This window comes from Sinocyclocheilus rhinocerous, unplaced genomic scaffold (genome assembly GCF_001515625.1).
Source record: "Sinocyclocheilus rhinocerous isolate Xijiao unplaced genomic scaffold, SAMN03320098_v1.1 scaffold478, whole genome shotgun sequence".
Lineage (NCBI taxonomy): Eukaryota > Metazoa > Chordata > Actinopteri > Cypriniformes > Cyprinidae > Sinocyclocheilus > Sinocyclocheilus rhinocerous.
Genome location: NW_015651483.1, coordinates 2,029,588 through 2,049,669, shown reverse-complemented (window position 1 = coordinate 2,049,669; position 20,082 = coordinate 2,029,588). Strand labels below are relative to the sequence as shown.

General features: G+C 35.9%; 2 protein-coding genes across 6 annotated transcripts in view; both read right to left on the bottom strand.

Annotated features, from left to right (window-relative positions):
- LOC107712833 (adenylate cyclase type 1-like) overlaps window positions 1-2,437 on the bottom strand; it is a 79,678-nt gene extending 77,241 nt beyond the window's left edge. The window contains exon 1 of the mRNA XM_016518197.1: window positions 2,295-2,437. Within this exon, the coding sequence (XP_016373683.1) occupies window positions 2,295-2,437 (143 nt within the window). The remainder of the gene's footprint in view (window positions 1-2,294) is intronic.
- An 8,365-nt stretch (window positions 2,438-10,802) lies between these two features.
- On the bottom strand, window positions 10,803-18,857 carry LOC107712885 (NAD-dependent protein deacylase sirtuin-5, mitochondrial). Of its 5 annotated transcripts, none has more exons than XM_016518268.1 (11): window positions 18,653-18,856; window positions 16,916-17,067; window positions 16,741-16,825; window positions 16,517-16,650; window positions 15,265-15,336; window positions 14,408-14,561; window positions 14,124-14,211; window positions 13,966-14,019; window positions 12,642-12,765; window positions 11,693-11,808; window positions 10,803-11,457 (listed from the first exon to the last, which is right to left on the bottom strand). In XM_016518268.1, exons 3-11 carry the CDS (start codon window positions 16,757-16,759, stop codon window positions 11,385-11,387), a joined length of 834 nt encoding a protein of 277 aa, XP_016373754.1. In that variant the 5' UTR covers window positions 16,760-16,825; window positions 16,916-17,067; window positions 18,653-18,856; the 3' UTR covers window positions 10,803-11,384. The 5 variants fall into 5 exon arrangements, with proteins under 5 accessions (XP_016373754.1, XP_016373752.1, XP_016373753.1 ...); XM_016518266.1 differs by having other exon boundaries at window positions 16,920-17,067; XM_016518267.1 differs by having other exon boundaries at window positions 16,920-17,056.
- Window positions 18,858-20,082: the final 1,225 nt, after the last annotated feature.

The window sequence follows — 20,082 nt, the reverse complement described above, 5'->3', positions numbered from 1 at the left end:
CCACAGGGATGCAGCAATCCGCGCATGGCTCCGAGATTTGAGTCTCTAAGCAAAGCTTTTTTCTCTCTATTTATAAATCTCTTAATCTGCACAAGGGCCCTGTGAGACACACACAAACCTGAGCAGACATGTGTGTGATTCTGTGTATGTTGTGAATAGAGCAGTGTGTTAGCTCTACTTACACACACAGGACATTTGTGGTACACGCCACCTGGATTCAATAAGAAATGAGGGTCATTTGAGTCACAGGTCCTGCTCAAAAGTGGGATCAATAATTTTGTGTGTGTGTTTCCGCTTGATGCTCAGAGACAGAAGCTGATACATAAAAGCAGAATCAAGGTGGCTTTTAGAGAGGCCTTGACCTTTTTACCTGACCTAAAGCATTAAAGAGAGAAGCAATCTGAAACCATAATTTATCAAATTACAGAACTTTTTGAGATGCAGGTGAAAAATGTAATTATCTACAATTCAGTTGAAATTAATAAAGTAATATTTTGGATTTTATATTTCAAATTTTCTATTGAAAATTATGTTTCCTCAAGATTAAACAATAAAAAAGGCAAGTGTGAGATTTAAAATAAGAAATGTTATAAAGAATTACAATTACAAGAAATTAAGCAGGTTTAGTCACAGCTGTGCATTATATAGATGCTAATTTATTAATCCGCAATTCCGAGAAATAAAGATACAATTACGAAAAATAGTTATATACAGTCCCAATTACAATTATGAGAAGAAAATTCAAAATTACGAGAAATAATGTCTCAATTACAAGAAATATATTAATGATTATGAGAAATTATTTTTCAGTTGTAAGATATAAAGTTGCCATTATGAAAATGCAATTATGGTATGTAATCATATTGTGCCGTATCAAGTCAAGTTGTGCGATATAAACGCCGCAATTATGGTATTTTCACAATTACGCGAAACTCGCAATTGCAAAATATATAGACATAATTATGATAAATACCATACAACCTACAATCCCAAGAAATAAAAACAAAATTGTTAAAAAATAAAGTTGCAAGATATACAGTCACAATTACAAGATATAAAGGTGAAAATATGAGAAATAAATTCACAATCACTGAAAATAAGGTTGTAATTACAAGAAATATATTCATAATTACGAGAAATAAGATATAGTATGTTATATTGTAAGACACAATTATGAAAAATAATGTTGCCTTTACAAGATATATTCATTGTGATATATAAACTCACATTGTGAGATTTAAAGTCACACTTAGTATAAAAAGATAAAGGTACAATTACGATAAACAAATTCATGATTATGAGAAATATATTTCAGTTTAAAGTTGCAGTTGTAAGGTATAAAGCATTTACAAGGCATACAAACTTGCAGTAATGTGGCATTGCCATTATTGCAGTCTTGGCTATGTGACATGCATTTTCTTGCAAATCAGTTCTGTAAAGAACATAAATGTAAATTTAAATGTAATATAGGGTGACACTCTGTCCATGGCTCATTGGAAGTGTTGCCAGTGGGCTGGGTTTCTCTGTCAATTTGCTAAGCCTGAACGAGCTGTTGCATTTTTTTCTCCCCCAGACTAAGATCAGGACACAAATTTTGATCATTCAAGGCTAAAAATATCCATTTTTTCACCAACCCTTTGCACATATTAGCTTATGCTATCAGCTCAATATGTGATTTGACTGTCAGACTGAACAGATTACTCATTTTATACAAACATGTCAGAAAGTGAGATCAGTGTCATTGACTAAGTAGCGAACAAGAGGAGGTAATATTCAGGCTTTTATTTACATGTGCATATACACATATGTATGTGACATGCATTTTCTTGCAAATCAGTTCTGTAAAGAACATAAATGTAAATTTAAATGTAATATAGGGTGACACTCTGTCCATGGCTCATTGGAAGTGTTGCCAGTGGGCTGGGTTTCTCTGTCAATTTGCTAAGCCTGAACGAGCTGTTGCATTTTTTTCTCCCCCAGACTAAGATCAGGACACAAATTTTGATCATTCAAGGCTAAAAATATCCATTTTTTCACCAACCCTTTGCACATATTAGCTTATGCTATCAGCTCAATATGTGATTTGACTGTCAGACTGAACAGATTACTCATTTTATACAAACATGTCAGAAAGTGAGATCAGTGTCATTGACTAAGTAGCGAACAAGAGGAGGTAATATTCAGGCTTTTATTTACATGTGCATATACACATATACTATGATCATAAATGGTGCAAAAACAGTCATGTCCTACTATCTTGCAACTAACTTGTCAGTCCTAAAATGTGAACAAACTGCTCAATCATCCAGTTTTCACAAACATCATCCTGTGTTTCTTTGTCTATCAATTCTCTGCTACACAGAAAGCTGGTAAACATCTTGGCCTTGTGTTTACTAGAAGCTGCCCCTCCCCTCCAGTCACTGTGACCCTTCTTCATGTCGGCAATGTTTTATCTCAGTCCCACTCACCACCTGCCCTTTCCCTCCAGAGCCGTGAGAGAATTTCACATGCTCTCTTCATTTCTTCAACCATAACCTCACTTCTCTCTTATGACTGTGTAGGATTATGGTTTATACAAGGACTATGGATTGTTACTGCTTTAGTTCTTCCAAAGACTGACTTCCTCACTCAAATGTAAGTATAGTCTGTCTCTATTGTAAGAACAAAGTGATAATGAGAGACTCTTTGTTAGAATGCATGAGCTAACTCTCCAAAAAACATTACAGGATGAACCTAAAAGAACAGAAAATAAAGTGAAGAACTTCTGATAACCTGTACTGTAGAAACCTATTTTGAAAAATAGGTTATATACTTCCATTTCAAGTAGTACTATAAAAAAAGTATCTTTTTTTTTTTAATTTACATGTTTTTTGCCCAAACCCCCCACACACACACACACACAAAATAAAAAAATAAATACAAAAAAATCTGTGATAAAATGTAGTATCGCTTGGTTTCTATATCAGCTGTGGGCCAATCCCATTCACACCGAATGCTCATTAGATTGAATTAGTGCTCCTCTTGTATATTAAATATAAAAAATGGGTAACACTTTAGAATAGGGAACACTTATTCACTATTCACAAATTTTCCCTCAATAAATTCCTAATTTGCTGCTTATTAGTTAGTAAGGTATTTGTTAAGTTTAGGTATTGGTTAGGATTAGGGATGTAGAATAAGGTCATGTAGAATAAGGCATTAATATGTGCTTAATTACTACTAATAAATGGCTAATATTCTAGGAATATGCATGCTAATAAGCAACTAGAGACCCTAAAATAAAGTGTTACCAAAAATGTACAAGGATATACTAATTGTCAAAGTTTAGAACCAGAAATTATCTGATTGATGACAAATTCAACAAAGCATCCAATCTGCTGAAGCATTACAGAATTTGTGAAAACACAAGGTATGTGTTCTTAGCTTTACATTCTTTGGTGGGTTTGAGAGAGTGTGCAAACAGAGAGAAATGCTCAGATTGGCTTTTTTTGTGATTGATTGTCAGGTCAACCTCTGTTTTGACTTTCAGTGTGAATAGACACATTTCTGGTCACGTTGTGTCTGATTAGGTTTGGATTTCTCCCATTAATAGTCCTAAATGTATCTTCGTCCTACTTTTTTCTGGTACGACCAGAGAAAGTACTTAATATCCAATACTTAATTTTACACTCTTATGTATCTTTTACACATTATGTATTATAGAATATTGGCAATATCTTGTGCTACTTTGATTTTACTGTCTATACTTGTTCAAAATTGTAAGTTTTTCTGGTGTGATATTTTGTATCTTGTACTAATTACTATTATTTGTACTATCCCACCACTTCTTAATACATTTATTTATTTTATCTTTGACATTGAAGAAAAAAAGGACCTTAGTAAAACAATCCATCAGAATGGCACCCCTGAAAAAGGGTAACTGAGAGATTTGTTCGATTTCCAGGCTGACAAATCACTGCATGTTTCACCAACCCCTAGCTGAGAATCACAGTAAAGTGTTGAGACTTCCTCCTGCTCTAATACAGAAGCCACATGCACCAGACTGCCCTTGGTGAAAGCCAAACCAAAAAAACATTCAGTTTCAGTGCAACAGTCAGTGCTCAGAATTCCAAATATTCCAAATCAATTCCATTTACTTCCTACACAGCAAATTTGCTTAAAGCATAAGTTGTCTTTCTCAAAAGTGCATCAATACATTACTTTTTCATTTAATGAACACATTGGCCAACTGACATCTCTACTTGGAAATTTGAGGATGCATTAATAATTTGTATCCAGGTTTGAACAACACTGCATTCTGTCAGGCTGAAATTCCCACCCCCTCACAGGACAACTTAAAGCATGCAACACTGTAGATGCCAAAGATTGCAATGGTGAGGACTATAAGCTTCAATAAGACTATTTCCGCACCCTTGGTTGCACTACTCATCATGAATGTGCTCTTACAGTGTACTGGGTTAGATCGAGGTAGGTCTGCAATTAAAGTATACCCAGGGTTATGAATTCATAACCCTGGGTATACTTTAATTGCAGACCTACCTCGATTGATCTCCTTGATTATGCCATCCTCAATCCAGAACTAATTCCTCTCCGGAAGCGACTTCTAAAAATATTGCAAAGGACCAGAGCCTGAAGGGGATGCTGTCAAAGGTGATGGCATTCGTAAGTGGAATCTCATGATCCTGTATGTCCTACTTGGCATTAAAACGATATGGCCCAGATGGCCAGCTTCTCTTTTGGTGCAACTATTACGAAATCCCCCTGTAGGACTATCAGCAACTTTTGCAAACAACTTGGTGATAAAATAAATAAAAACAAAAAAGGGTTCCGACTCTGTTACCCAACATTCCCTGACAAAAGGGAAATATGAAGACTCACATTTCTTTGAAAATATTTGCATATCAATGTCAGTGTCAACAAGTGGATCATGCTTTACCTCTAAGTGGCAAGGGGACACCAGTTTTCTGGATGTGTGAAAACTGTATTTGCTCACTGTACTCTTCTCATCCACCACTGGGGAGCCCCTATCACATTCACTCAGATCAGGGTACACACTTTACTGCCAACGGAAGTAGGCATCTTAAGCAAATTTTTTGGAAGGCATCTTAAGCTAATGGACACTGACTGGTCATTCCTTTCAGGTCAAGTAGAATGAACGGAGTCATTAAATAGAAACTGAAAAAAAATCCACAAGGAAAGTATTCCTTGACCTTCTAACAACCCCATTGTCCTAGACATCATCAGGGTCACTACAGTTAAAGAACCACCCGTTTAAGTTTGTGGGCACCACAAAAAGAACCCCTTGGGGGCAGGGGAAGGGGTCAGTATTTGGCTGGTTCGCTTCGGTCTTATGCTGGGTTCACACTGCACGATTTTAGCCCCAATGTTCACTCACCGACAGTTTTGTGGAAATCAATGACAAATACCCAAAACTGAAGGCAAATTGGTGCTTGTTCAAGTGACAATCACATAGTGTGTTATCAAAGACACAATCTGAAAAAAGCACCGACGTGTCACCGACGCCCGTGAGATATTTGGCATGCTAAGGCCTGGGACACACTAGATTTTCAAATCTTAACCGATTTTAAAACCATGGGAGACCACAGTCATGAAGACAGTTTTAACCATGAGATCAAATGTGACTAGAGAAGAAAAACATATGGAGGATAATCAACGTTGTCAACTATTTCTCCTAGCAAGCATTCTGTTAAACAAAATAGAAAAAAAGAATATGCGTGATGTTCTTTCTCAGTACTATACTTTCGTAGCATGTTTGTGGCTGCCAAGTTTCAGCTATAAAAGCACGCGACATCCAGTAGTATGTGACACTTGCTCGCTCTCATTGGCTATCGCTGCTATCACATCAGAGGCAACCTGATCAAGTGTCGTAAATATCAAACATGTTTGATATTCATGATTTGAGTTCGGGGATGTTCTGTCTCAATTGGTTAAATAAGTAGTTAAATAATCATAATGACGCCACACAATAGAGGATTTTTGGACAAAAAGTTTTGCGACAAGTCTCGAATCTCGAATGTTCGGGGTGCAAATCGGGCTTAAAATCTTCAAATATGTGGCCACCCTAAATATCTGGACCTGTCGGCGACTCATAGTTCTGTGGTGTGAAATGTGTTTTGACTGGAAATGACATCAGTGATGACCTACAGCCAATGAGAGAGCAAGAGACAGGGCAAGGGAAGGTTCAGTGGGAGGAGTCATAGATCTGCAACAAAACATCAGCATGCGTGATTTCTGCAAGCAACCATTCTCTCTTTCATATTCTTCTTTGTTTATTTTTCATTGCAAATCAGTGTAGAGACAACTTGGATTGCAAGCTTTTTGCAGGCTGCCATTTTTGACAGAAACAAATCTATGCTCGCATGAGAACGAGCATGTCTCTCGCGTGATCTTACGTTATTACGTATTAATTCTCGCGCGTGTTTGATTGTGAAACGTAGTATGTAGACGATGCAGAGATATCGGCGATTCTTTCTATTGAGAAAATGTGTAATATGTGTCCCCTGTCACCGATCCATTGTGTAGTGTGCACACAACAGCAACTGGATGGAACTCCACACTGTCATGCTGTGTGAGAAAAGCAACGATCTGATGACTTTGAAAATCGTGCAGTGTGAACCCGGCATTACCCTGTTTGTAAGGGTACAGGGAGGTCTATAAAGCCTGGAGAAAGTTTCATTTGCATTTTTAACAATCCCAATACTCCCCACCTTCAGTTTTACTCAAGGACACTAAGTTCTTGACATTTTTTTAACCAACCACTTGAGCCAAGAATGGCATGTGACTAATCATATGATTGTCTAAAGAAATTGTTTCTGGAACTGAGATGATTGCTAACGGATAGCTCCCTCCAGGTTTATTAGACCTCCTTAGTTAAGGGTAACTTCAAGAGCATCAGTCCTGATGCCTGAGGGGACAGTTGTCCAAGACAGATGTTAAAGACACCCATGAGAACATTGGTCATTTTGGCCTCACATTTCTTTAGCTAAACCTGAAAGCTAAGCTACAACTGTATAGGAACCTCTGCAATTAACCAAAGTCTCTGGATTGGTGAAACACTGTGAGATTGTGAGAGGTTACGGCTCAGGCCTGGTAACCGGAAGGTTACTGGTTTGAGTCCTATTAGAAGTGCGTCATAAGTCATCACAGTTGTGCCCTTGAACAAGACACTTAACCCCAAGTTGCTCCAGAGGGACTGTCCCTGTAATATGTTGTGCTGTTTTATGGCCACAGAACGTGACAGTAATGGAAATAAATTCCACTGTTCCTGGTTGTGCTGTGATAAATAAAGATTGTATTTGATTCATTCTTCCTAAATGATGCCCTTGTGGCTGGATAAGCACAATGCGTGTGACACACAGCCTCATAGAGGCATTTAATTTAAATAAAAGTAACATAAAACATTAAAAAGAAAAAAATAAAGTGTCCAGAGAGAATCCTTTAACGCTCCCTTTTTGGATCTGCAAGAACACACAACCTGGACTTCAGGAACATACGCCCTTCTCAGCACTTCCAAACCTTAAATCATACTATATATTCGCCATGGACACTTTATTTTAGGGTTTTATGGTTATTTTATTTGAGAAGCCTCTCTTAGGCCTGACACTGCATCTGTATTTTTTTTTTCTCAGCCAGCTACAGCTCTCTAAAAATCATTAAATTTCACAGCACTTCAGACCTAGATTCAGAGTTCCCACACTATATTAACAATGAATTTTCATGACTGTGCCATGATTTTTTAGCTGCTTGTGATGACTTGGCAAAGATTTTGTGAAGCTGGCATGAAACCCAACTGCACATCCATATTGTGACTTATGTTTGAGTGAAACAGATTATCAGAATTTTTTTTTTTAAGTAGGACAGAACTTTATTTTATCCATCGGGTATTGATTGGAGTGTTAAAAGTGAGCATTGCATATCATAATGGAGGCAGATATGAATGCAACTGGCTTAACTATTGCACAGCCTTGCATACGTCAGCAGAGAAGTCGGTCATATCACAAAAATAGTAAGCTATGACATTTATATAAATATCATATAGATATGCAAAGGTAAATAACTATAAATGCATGGATGGACTTCAACCAGATCATTTACATATATCAAGAAAATAACCTGGGTTACTTTTAATTTCATGTCAACTTTAAAATCATGTTACAGAGACTGCACTCACACACAATTTCTAGTCAATTAAATATTATAGAGCCGACAACAGTAATAAAATTATTATTCAGAGTAGAAATTTCAATGGTCTTTTGTTAATTTTAATGACTTTTAAATAATTACTTTCCAGGCCTAAAAATGACCATTTTCCAATTTTCTGATATTGCAGTAATAAAATTATTATTCAGAGTAGAAATTTCAATGGTCTTTTATTAATTTTAATGACTTTTAAATAATTACTTTCCAGGCCTAAAAATGACCATTTTCCAATTTTCTGATATTTCGAGATTTTCAGTTGCTGGAACGGTGTATATTTTCTAAGAAGTTATCCAGGAATTAATCTAAAACAATATCTACTAAAAACTAATTACATTAAAAAAACTTACTCTCTTATTATAACTATCAACAAATTGTCAAAATATGGAACAAAAAAGTAATTATCATGCAGAAACACAACAAGATCCATATCACACCAAACGTCTCTCCCACTAGTGTCCTCCTCCTCTCCATCACTCCATTCCTATCCTCCTGCTCCCTCCCCTGCATCTCTCTATCCCTGTCCTCTGACAAGCCCAGACTGGGGAGACGCTCAGATTGGTGTGAAATCGATATTTAATGGGACCATGCGTGTATGTGTGTGTAGGATTGATGTTGTGTGTCTCAGAGGATTTTAGAGGCTAAGCGTATGTCAGGGGAGATATTTATTGTGCATGCGCGCACGTACGTCGTTAAGCTCAGATTGGTGTGAAATTGTGGTTTAATGGACAGGAAATGGTGTGTGTTATTTTTGGAGCAGACCTCTCTCATCGCCTCAGAAACTAATGAGCCAGTCTCTCTAGGAGACCAAATGCACACACACCAACAGCGATCGGTTACACACACCTCAAAACTACACACTCATTTATCATTTACAAACACCGACGTACAACCACCCCCCACCACCCCCCTTACCCATCTCGCACATATAAACACCAAAACAGCATTTTAGTAACAGTGTCAGTCTGTGAAGACACATTCAATTTCTTAGACGCAAATGTGCATTCTGTTGCACATTTGTAAGTCAGATAAGTCAAGCGATTCACGCAGCATCATTCCACAATCTCGTGTTAACATGCAAGGATGAATCTGTATACATATGCAGGTAAGCAGGACACCCGAGTTGGACCAGGAGGTGTCAAACAAAATGCAGCTTTTATTCTGCTTGGTTGTACAAGTCATGCCAGTGAAAGAGAGAGAGGGAGAGGAGAGAGAGATTTCCAGCTGGACCGTGGAATCTGGCATCGGACTAGACAGAATCAAGGTGACCCGATGCCACAAGGTGCATGCACACAAACACACACAGAGTCACTCAAAATCATCTATTGACTTTGACAAAAAAACAAAAAAAAAACACTCATACATACATATACAGCTCATGATACATATGCCAACATATCCCAACCACTGGCTAAAAGTGGCACAATTTAAACAGTAATCTCTGACAAATTTTGCAGTCAACCTTAAACACAAACTAGGGCTGTGCGAAACTAAATAAAATCGAAATATGGCTCACTGTAGCATGATTATCAAATGGCAAAATCTGCGATGCAAATAAATATGTGTATGTGTAGACTGAAATTAGGCACTGTGTTCATTTACACACAAGCAGCTCATGATTCAGTGTGTTCAGTGTTTCAGAGCAGCTCAGTTTGTAGTAAATGCTGCTCTATGCAAACTCATCTCGGCATGTGCTCTGAGTTTGGGTCATTTATAATGTGCATTTGGGAACACAACATGTGCCAACCATCTTTCCACACTTGTAATGAGAAGCACTTATCAACAAATGAGACATTTTTAGGGCTCCCAGTCCCTGCATCTTTTCACTATAATAAAGATTAGTATTGTAATTTTACTGTTGTACTGTAAAAAAATATATATTTTGAAAAGTAAAATAAAAATTATTTTAAGTGAAATATTAAAAAAATATTTCTTTAGTTGAACACAGTAGTTTTATTTAGTAATAATAGTCATATAATGGTAATCAATAAGAATATTATAATTTAATATATATACTGTATACTACAATCATAATAAAACAATAATATTATTATCATATTAAATGTCATATTGATATATATTCATTTTTTAATTAGTGTTGGCCAAATTGTGCAGCCCTACAAAGAAGTAAAGCAAACCTGGAGCTTTTTTTTTTTTTTCATTTTTGTGACCCTGGACCACAAAACCAGGTTCCCTCCTTCAGGGAACGAGGGTTACCATACGTAACCGAGACGTTCCATGAAGTTATTTTGTAAATTTCCTACCGTAAATATATCAAACCTTACTTTTTGATTAGTAATATGCATTGCTAAGAACTTCATTTTACTGTCTATGGCGGGTCAGAAAGCTCTCGGATTTCATCAAAAATATCTTAATTTGTGTTCTGAAGATGAACGAAGGTCTTATGAGTTCGGAACGAAATGAGGGTGAGTCATTAATGATAGAATTTTCATTTTTGGGTGAACTATCCCTTTAATAACCTAACACTAACAATAGAATTTAAAGGAAAACCAGTCATAAATCTTGTTCATGTACTCATGTGTTTTTAAGTATTCCCCTTGGACACTTTATTTTATGGTTATTTTATTTCAAATAAAACTTCTGATTCCACATCCATTGTGTCTGTCTGTGCTCATCCTGTTACAGCTCATTCAAAATCATTATATTGCATTAGTGTCTAGTCCTACATGTACATTCAGGGTACCAACAACATTTGACCAATCAATTTTCATGATTTTTCCAGCCAGTTATTTTTAGCTGATGAAATATTTCAGAGGTGATCACATTGAAAACTTACTCATGATGGAAATTTCCAGAACTCTTTAAAACTATTATCTTCCTTGACTTTTCTGAGTCTGGAAATTACGATTTTTAAATTCCCAGGTATTCCACGACTGTGGAAACACTGTAAATTAATTACCCATGAATCACAAATCCACTAAGATCCAATGCCAAAAACACAACTTGCACAAAACGCTCCTACACAGGCCAAGAAAACACTCAAAAAGACACTATTTAAAATTTAATTTCAGCCTTTGCTGTAAATCTTCATAGCACACAAACCACAGGAAAACCAATCACATGAAGGCATGAACCAATCCCATGTGCTCTCAGTTCAAGTGCTCTATGCAGTAGGCATGAACGAATGGGTCATGCCTTCTCTCTCCTTAAATGGCCTCGCTCTCGTGGCGTTCCAGGGCAGGAGGCAGTGTGACACCACAAGGACCCTCAAAGTGATATCTGTTGGTGAGAAACACATCTCAAATAACCCACACGCAGGTGTTCAATTTGTTCTGTGAAATGTACCGTTCAGTGTTTGCTCAAATGCGACAGCGAGAGACGTCACTTAGAGTCTGTGCGTATGTGGAGGCTTGTGCGCAATAGAGAAGCTATGCGTTATCCCGTTGAATGGGCTGACTGAGAGGCATCTCTGTGACTCGTGTAAAGTGATAGTTTGTGTATTTGTATGTCTTACTTAAAGCGCATAGTAGCAGGTGTGCACTCCATGTTGAATTCAGCTACAGGCACTCCTCTACCTGCCACCTGAGGAGCGAACATGGCTGCTGGGTAAACTACGGAGGAGGTGCCCACCTAGAGACAAGAAAACAATGTGACAAACACAGAATACAGTTGGAGGTGACAAATTCTTTCTATAAAGCTGTCAACACAAACGCATCTGTATGAGGGATTGACAATATTGTGTTGTAAATATTTTAGGCAGCTACCTTCTTAGTCACAGACCTCGCAAACCTACATTTAAAACGGTATAAATATGTTAACCAGTATAATTTTGTAATAGTATTGTAAGAGTATTTATTATGTTGCTGTTATGCCAGGGTTTCCTGCAATGCTGAATCTCTAGAGCCACAGTGTAAAAAACATAAATCCCATTTACTCCAATTGTAAATGTAATTTTGCAGGCTGAATTGAATGTGATGTGATAAAAAGACTGAAAAAAAACTCCAGTGACGTCCGAATCGTGAACGAATTACCCATTTGAGCAGCCTCTTTAAGTGATTCATTTTAACTCATATTACTGGCTTGAAGAGTCTTTCACTGAATTAATTCACTAAATTCATCAGAGCGGTCAATAAATCAACATCTGACTCACTTAATAAACTGCAAGATAGCTTTCCTTTCTTTTTTGCATGCTGAAGGCTCATGAAAATTACTGACTGATCTCTGGTAACTCATTCTAATGGAGTTTGGTTTTAGCCTGTTGCTAAGCTAACAACTCAATACTTTAGTAAGCTAAAAATAAAAACATGTAATGTGAATTTTGGATTTCATCAAAATAAAGCATTATAAACAGCAGAGTAAGGTTTCTGGAATAGGCCTATTCTTGATGCCTTAAAATCCTTTCTAGGTAGTCAGCTCACTTGGTTCTGTATTAGTGTTTTATGCATTCATTTGCTATCACTCACCACTAAGCAGAGATCACATTTTTCCAGCTCCTGCTCCACAGCGGTGAGAATATCTGAATCCAGAGTCTCTCCGAACCAAACCACATGAGGCCTCAGCAATCCATTACAACCTCTTCTGTCACACCTATAAACATAAAGTACAAAACTAACATCCTGAACATGAAATATTAAACACGTGGATATATGCTGCCCACTGCTGGAGAAAAAGTGTTACTATTCTCAAGTTATATCTGTATTGATCTTTACATCTTTTTTTAATTTCCCCATGAAGTCCAGTTATAATGCTTGTTGAGGTTTCTTGCACCAAAGCAGCCCCAATTTCGTATTACATGACTACCCTCCTACCTCTCTAAATTATACAGCCTTACAGTATGTTTACAGTAAAGCAAACCAGAGGTATGCATTCCAGCAGCATCTGATTAGATTTGTTGCAGCACAGGACATAATTCCTGATATGCTGGCAGTAATGGGTGATGTTTGGAAGAGTTGTGAGTTGAAGCAGGCAGTCTAAGTAACTGTGTCTTTTTTTTCTTTTAATAATGCAACATACACTACACAATTTTTTTTAATGCAACATAATTTTTTCATGTGTTTGAAAAAATGTTCACCAAGGCTATACTTATTTGATCTAAAATGCAGTAAAAACTGTAATATTGTGAAACATTATTATAAATTAAAATCACTGTTTTATTTTAATATATTTAAAAATGTCATTTATTCCTGTGATGCAATGCTGAATTTTCAGCTATCACTACTCCAGTCTTCAGTGTCACATGATCCTTCAGAAATCATCCTGATATGCGCACAGCATAACATTGGTGCTCAATAAACATTTCTTATTATTATCAATGTTGAAAACAGTTGTGCTGCTTAACATTTTTGTGGAAACTGATACATTTTTCAGGGTTCTCTGATGAATCAAAAAAAAAAAAAGTTTAAAAGAACAGCATTTATTTAAAACTGGGTTTTTTTTCATAACAATGTAAACATTTTTACTGTCACTTCTGATCACTTTAATGTGTCCTCGCTGAATAGAAGCATCCCATTTATTTTAAAACCCCAAACAGTGTAGTGTAGTTCTCAGTTCTTTGCAAACTGTCAAAATCTAAAACAGTTTAAAAATCTGATTCTGCACAAAAATCTGCACAGAACTACAGCATGCAGAACATTTTGCAGATTTGCACACAACTGTGTTTATTACATATGCTGGCAAATTTCGTAACGGAACAGCACCCGGTAAAATAGCTGCATTTAACAAAGTACTGCAATTTCTGACTAATCACAGTCTACTTACTGATCTGCAACAAAGCCCATACTCACAAACCTGGGCAGGTGCTCCACTGGTATTCTGGCATCCTTGGAACTGGGGTCAGGCTCTCTGAGAATTGAAAAAAGAAAGAGAAAAGCATATACAGAGAGTGCATTCTCTTGTGGTTTAAATATTTGATGAAATAATGGTCATGTGTTTGCATGAGCTTTTACCCTTTCCCCTCCAGAGCAGGACAGATTGGACTCTTGTGGTTGGCTTTGACTTCTCCACAGCTAATGCAGCGGGTTTTAAATAGACTACCTAGAGAGAAAGAGAGAAGAGAGAGAGATCAGTTGAAGGGAATATCCTCAATTTGAAGGTATGATTGTATGGAAAGATGGGACAAAAGCCCCACCAACCAAATAGATGCCCTATCCATTTAATTTCTGTTAATCAGATGTCAACCAATAATTAATGTACTGTAATGGTGTCCTGGTTTGAGTAGCTGTTGTCTCACCGTGGATTTCATAGACATGTTTGGAACCAGCACGATGGTGCAGTTCATCGATGTTCTGAGTGATGATCACAACAGAGCGCCCCTGCTTGCTGAGACGGGACTCACACTCCGCTATAGCCAGGTGGGCTGGGTTTGGCATCTTACTGCGCATAACCTGCCAAATTAAATACAATTAATTACAATATGAAAAATGAAATCAATTAAGATGTTATTAGGATGCAACCAAACATTATTTTTTGTTTAATTATTCATCTTAATTGTTTAACTGCAACCCCAGTGTTTAAATATATAACGACATGTGATGCTGAAAGTGGCTAGTAAAATTTTCAAAATGTAATAATAATCATCTTTATGTAGTAGTTTTTTTAATTATTTGCATTTTATACGTTTTTTTCAGTTAGTGTTAATTAAAATATATTATTATATCATTACATTTTAGATAGGTTTGATATATTATAATATAGTGTTTTTTTCTCATATTGGTACCTACAATTGAAATTTTGGTATTGTGCCAACATTAATAAAGACTATTTAAAAAAAAATAATAATAATGCAAGCACGCATCTCATAACCGATCTACTATTGTAAAGTAACCATGTGGATGCTGTGTGAATTTCAGTCTCAGAAATAAACAGTGGCGTTCTTTCAGATTCCTTACTGCAATTCTAAGGATGCAAAACATGCATATAGAAGAAAAAGTAGTAGTAGAAGAAAAGTAGTTATAAGTATAAACATAGCATTCCAGGCATGTATATTATACTATACCAAATTTATAAATATAACAGTGAATTGATCACTGAAAGAAACAAATGGCATTATGATATTGGTAACCATTTAGTCAGCAATGTGTGACCCACCTCCCGCCTGTAATGGTAAAATTCCCATACTAAAGAAGGATCTCGAGAGAAAGCTTCAGGGGTTGCCAAATCCTGAAAGACAGAGAAAAAAAGAGAGACTCCTGTTAATGTTCGCTTATGTACATGTGGTGTGAAACTAAGAACTTGAAGAATTATGACAGAAAAGTATTAGAGTACTATTTATAATAAAATTATCTATATATATTCTGTTGTGCGGCACTTAAAAAATAAAACATCAATGTTCTGTTGTAAAAGAATTGTTATATTTTCATTTGATTAAATTGTTCATTTTAATATTTAATATTAATATATTAAAATTATTATTATTATTATTCATGTTTGCTTGCTTACACGTGGTGTGACTACAGCGTTTATATGCTCTGTTACAGGTAACCTGACAAATTTGGTCAGAGCTGTCAAATACAATAGATGTTGAAAGTTTACAGTCATTATTTGCAACGCAAAATGTAAACTATGTTTTACAGGCCCATTTGTATATAACTCTGAATCATAAATTAAAGAAAAGTCATGCAGTATAATATACAACTGGTACCCTACTGTAACTTTTCCACTACTTTTCAAAGTCTCACACCGTTTCAAATGAGGTGTTTTACATAACAAAGAAAGACTTTTTATGTTGTTATGTTGTCAATTGGAGCATGATATCGCCTTGTAGTCACTGTGCTTACGCTGTTATGCTCTGCCAAGTACTATATAAGTCAGGGGTTTTCAAATGTGTCTGTGAAAAATTTGAAATATATATTTTTTTAGAGCTGTCAAAGTTAACATTAGGATATTAATGAAATCTGTTTAAGGTACATTCACATTCACAAAATGTTATACTATTTTATTATGCTTTTTAAAGACTTCAGAAATCAATGCATTAATTGTAATTAATTCATATTCTTTGTTTTTCTAGTTTTTTTCCCCCAAAATAATTTTCTAAAATAAAAATAATTGTTAAATTCACATACATTGTAAACGTAATTAAAAATACAATATTTTAATAAGATAATCCTTTAACTATTTGTTTTGGTATATTAAAAATGTCATTTTGGAAAATAATATTACATTAATATTCTCCTTTATATATAGCTGCCTTTATTTATCAACAGAAGGGATCATCACAAAGGGATTGTCATATTTGAGTCCTAGCATCAAAACGTTTGAAAAACCTTGGTATAAGTCCTATATTGAAACTAAGATCAGATAGTAAAAAATGTGTGATGTGTATACAATATGTGTGGGTTACCTGTGCCTGCCATTTCCTCCAGTAGCCCCCCTGTCCTCTAAAGGTTGGTACTCCACTCTCTGCACTCACTCCGGCCCCCGTAATGATAGCAATGTGCTTGGCTTTAGCAAAATCCTCATGAAACATTGTTAAATCTGCAAAATGAAACAAATTGCAAACCATTTAATTCACAGGCCATCCACTGCCATACATACACAGTGAAGACAGTCTTAAAAGTGTTTTACTTGAGCTTGGTCTAGCCATCTTTGGAGCGCTCCAGTTCAGTCTGACTGCCGCACAGAGGTGAGAGGTCAGCCCCCTACACGTCAACTGCCGCACAATCATTGAGGGTTAAATGTCACTCTGCACAGCAAGAAAATCAGAAAAATATACATATAAACAACCCGAAATGACACGTACTCACCAGCAGACACACACAGAATCAGAGAATGAGATTAAAGCACTTCCTCTTTCTGTTCGGAGATGTTCCTTTGCTAGAAAAGGAGGCGTGTCCAGGAAGTAGTCTGACAGGTTGGGAAATTCTGGAATGATATCCTTCTCCTATTCATAATCTCACAAAGCGTCAAAAACTTTATTAGTTATAATAGAACTCCTTTGTGTAGCTTTTTAAAGAAAAAAGAAAAGAAAAATACTATTTGTATATATAAAGTATATGTATATATTTATTTAAATACATTTGAAAAGATTTACTACGTTGTTAAATTTAACATTTTAAATTAAAAGTTTAATTAACCCATTTAAATGCAATCCAGAAATATGAAAACATAAAACACCAAATTTGGGAAAAAAAATTAAACTACTTTTACATATACACTTAAGGAAATGACTGAGCATGAAATCTGACTCATGGATCATTACTGTCATGCATTAAGTTTCCATTTCCTCAATACATTTTAAAAGTTTTGTTTATATTTGTTTTATAACAATATAATAATTAAGTGAACTTACAGTATGAGTGAATTTTAAATATTGTAACTACAAAGCTGTTTCGAACCAGAAATGTTTTGGGAATATTTGTTTTATTTTTTTATTGGGAATATGGTTGTACTTGTAATAATGTCACAGGCTTTTCCCCATGTCCTCAATTTTACTTATTTCTGGTGTGAAACAACAACAGACATCTGTAAGTATTGATATGCCTTGATCAATTCTGTGAGGTTTGACTTATTAGCTGGTTTGTCACTTTAAAATCCTAGACTCTGTTTGATAAAAATGAAATAAACTTATTTACATAATTTAGATTATACACCCCAATGTAAGCATTTATTTCCATTCTGTTAAGAACCATGTTTATTGCTTTATTTACAGCCTAGTTCATTTTCTTGCCAATGTGTAAATAATCAATTTAATTAATACAATAAAATGTTAAAAACACTAATAAAGTGCATGCTTGACCTGAGCATATTTCTGAATATCTGGTATGGTGGTGCACCCCTTTATTTGATGTAGTTCCTTAATAAAACAGCACAACCATATTAATTTCTTGTAAGTTACAGTTGTCACATAAGAGGAATGAGTCTGACCCTCATGCACGAGACTCGTGGCACTATTGCAGGATCACAGGAACATGAAAAGAGGACAGTACTGAGAAGGTGCAATAAATTTAAACTTTAATAAACATATGTGGACCTTGAAGGACCTTGTAAAATGACCACAGCTGTGCAGAGACGCAAGTTCAAGTGCACACTGAATATCTGGTATGGTGGTGCACCCCTTTATTTGATGTAGTTCCTTAATAAAACAGCACAACCATATTAATTTCTTGTAAGTTACAGTTGTCACATAAGAGGAATGAGTCTGACCCTCATGCACCAGACTCGTGGCACTATTGCAGGATCACAGGAACATGAAAAGAGGACAGTACTGAGAAGGTGCAATAAATTAAAACTTTAATAAACATATGTGGACCTTGAAGGACCTTGTAAAATGACCACAGCCGTGCAGAGACGCAAGTTCAAGTGCACAATAGTTCCCTACTCTCAAATAAGCGTATTAACTCATTTGTCATTTGAAAAACATTTGATAGGTCAAACATGGACAACAAAGCAGCAGTACATGTGCAATACATGCTGATACTTTGCCACATGACTATGAACACACAGCTATCTAACAGAATGAAAGGAAAGTAACAGCTACCTGCGTGTGTTGTGCCGACTTCTGTCACACAGATTGTGTAACGTTAGATTTAGTCCAGCAGAGCAGAAGATGAAATATGTATTACATCCACTCAGTTGCTGTCATGAGCCAATGGAAGAGGGTGCCATCGGCTTTGAGACAAAATTGCACGCACAACACGAACCATGAGACGACTAACGTTACTATTAACTTTCATATTAGACACCTCTGAGGGGCGTTTGGTGGCTCAGAAAACTCAAGCGTCCATTGAGTCACATTCAAATCTCTGAACGCATTTTGAGTTATTGATGATATTTGTGCGCCATAAAGTATAAAATATTAAATAAATTCATTTCAAGGATTGTTATCTGAGAAACAAGCAGACTAACTCACCACAGTAATTTCTATAAAATCACATTCGAAAAATCTTATCCAGTAATCACATTCGACTGTGAATGGTGCATCCTAACCATTGATGAGAAAAGTAACACGCATCACGAGTTTATGTGCTTCTTCAGCGTCGGCCTGGACAATAATTTGCAACTGAATAATGGCACTAATAAACTTTAATAGCCAATGAATTGATATTAAAAGGGTGAAGATTTTAAATATGACTATTATTATTTAGACACATAATACTTGACCAATAAGAGAAAACGTCTGAGCCACTAAACCCCGCCCGTTTTTCACATTTCATTCTAATGTTTTTGAGAAGAACACGCTGATAGTGAAGACTGGTGCAGACAGCCGGTTATGGAAAGAGCGACCTCTAGCGTGGAGAACATAATACTGTCAGTGGCTGTATCACAATTAAAAATACAACAGAACAAGACGCTTGAAATATGTAGAAAAAAAGGCTGATTTCATTGACAGCCTGGTAAGTCTTTTAAAGTGAATTTGAAATGTAGTGAATAAAATTTTGGATGTACTGTCCCCACTGTCCCCATCCGTTATCCATTCCCAATATTGCTGATAATTAGCAAATTATAATCATAACAATTAGCTTATATATATATATATATATAGGCTACTGTATATTAGTGCCGTCAAATGATTAATCGCGATTTATTGTGATGGAGTTGTATTTAACAATATTTGCTATTTTATTTTAATGTTGCATAATTTATTTACACACACCCTTTATGTTTGTGCACATATTACATTACAAATATCCACACCCTCTTTGTCTCCCAAAGTGGCAAAAAAATTATCCAGAAACATCTTATGAAACATGTCATTATGCACGCATTCATCCAGTGGGCATGAACAAACATGCACTGTCTGGAACAACCAGCATCATCCCTGGGGTTGATCTTTCCTGAAGCTTTGCTTGCGTACTCGAAGATGTGAATCACTTTTCTGAGGTAAAGATGAAAATATTCATTACAAAACAACAACGATTTAATGACTTCATTAAGCATGTGACTCCTCTGAAACATGACCAGAGTGAC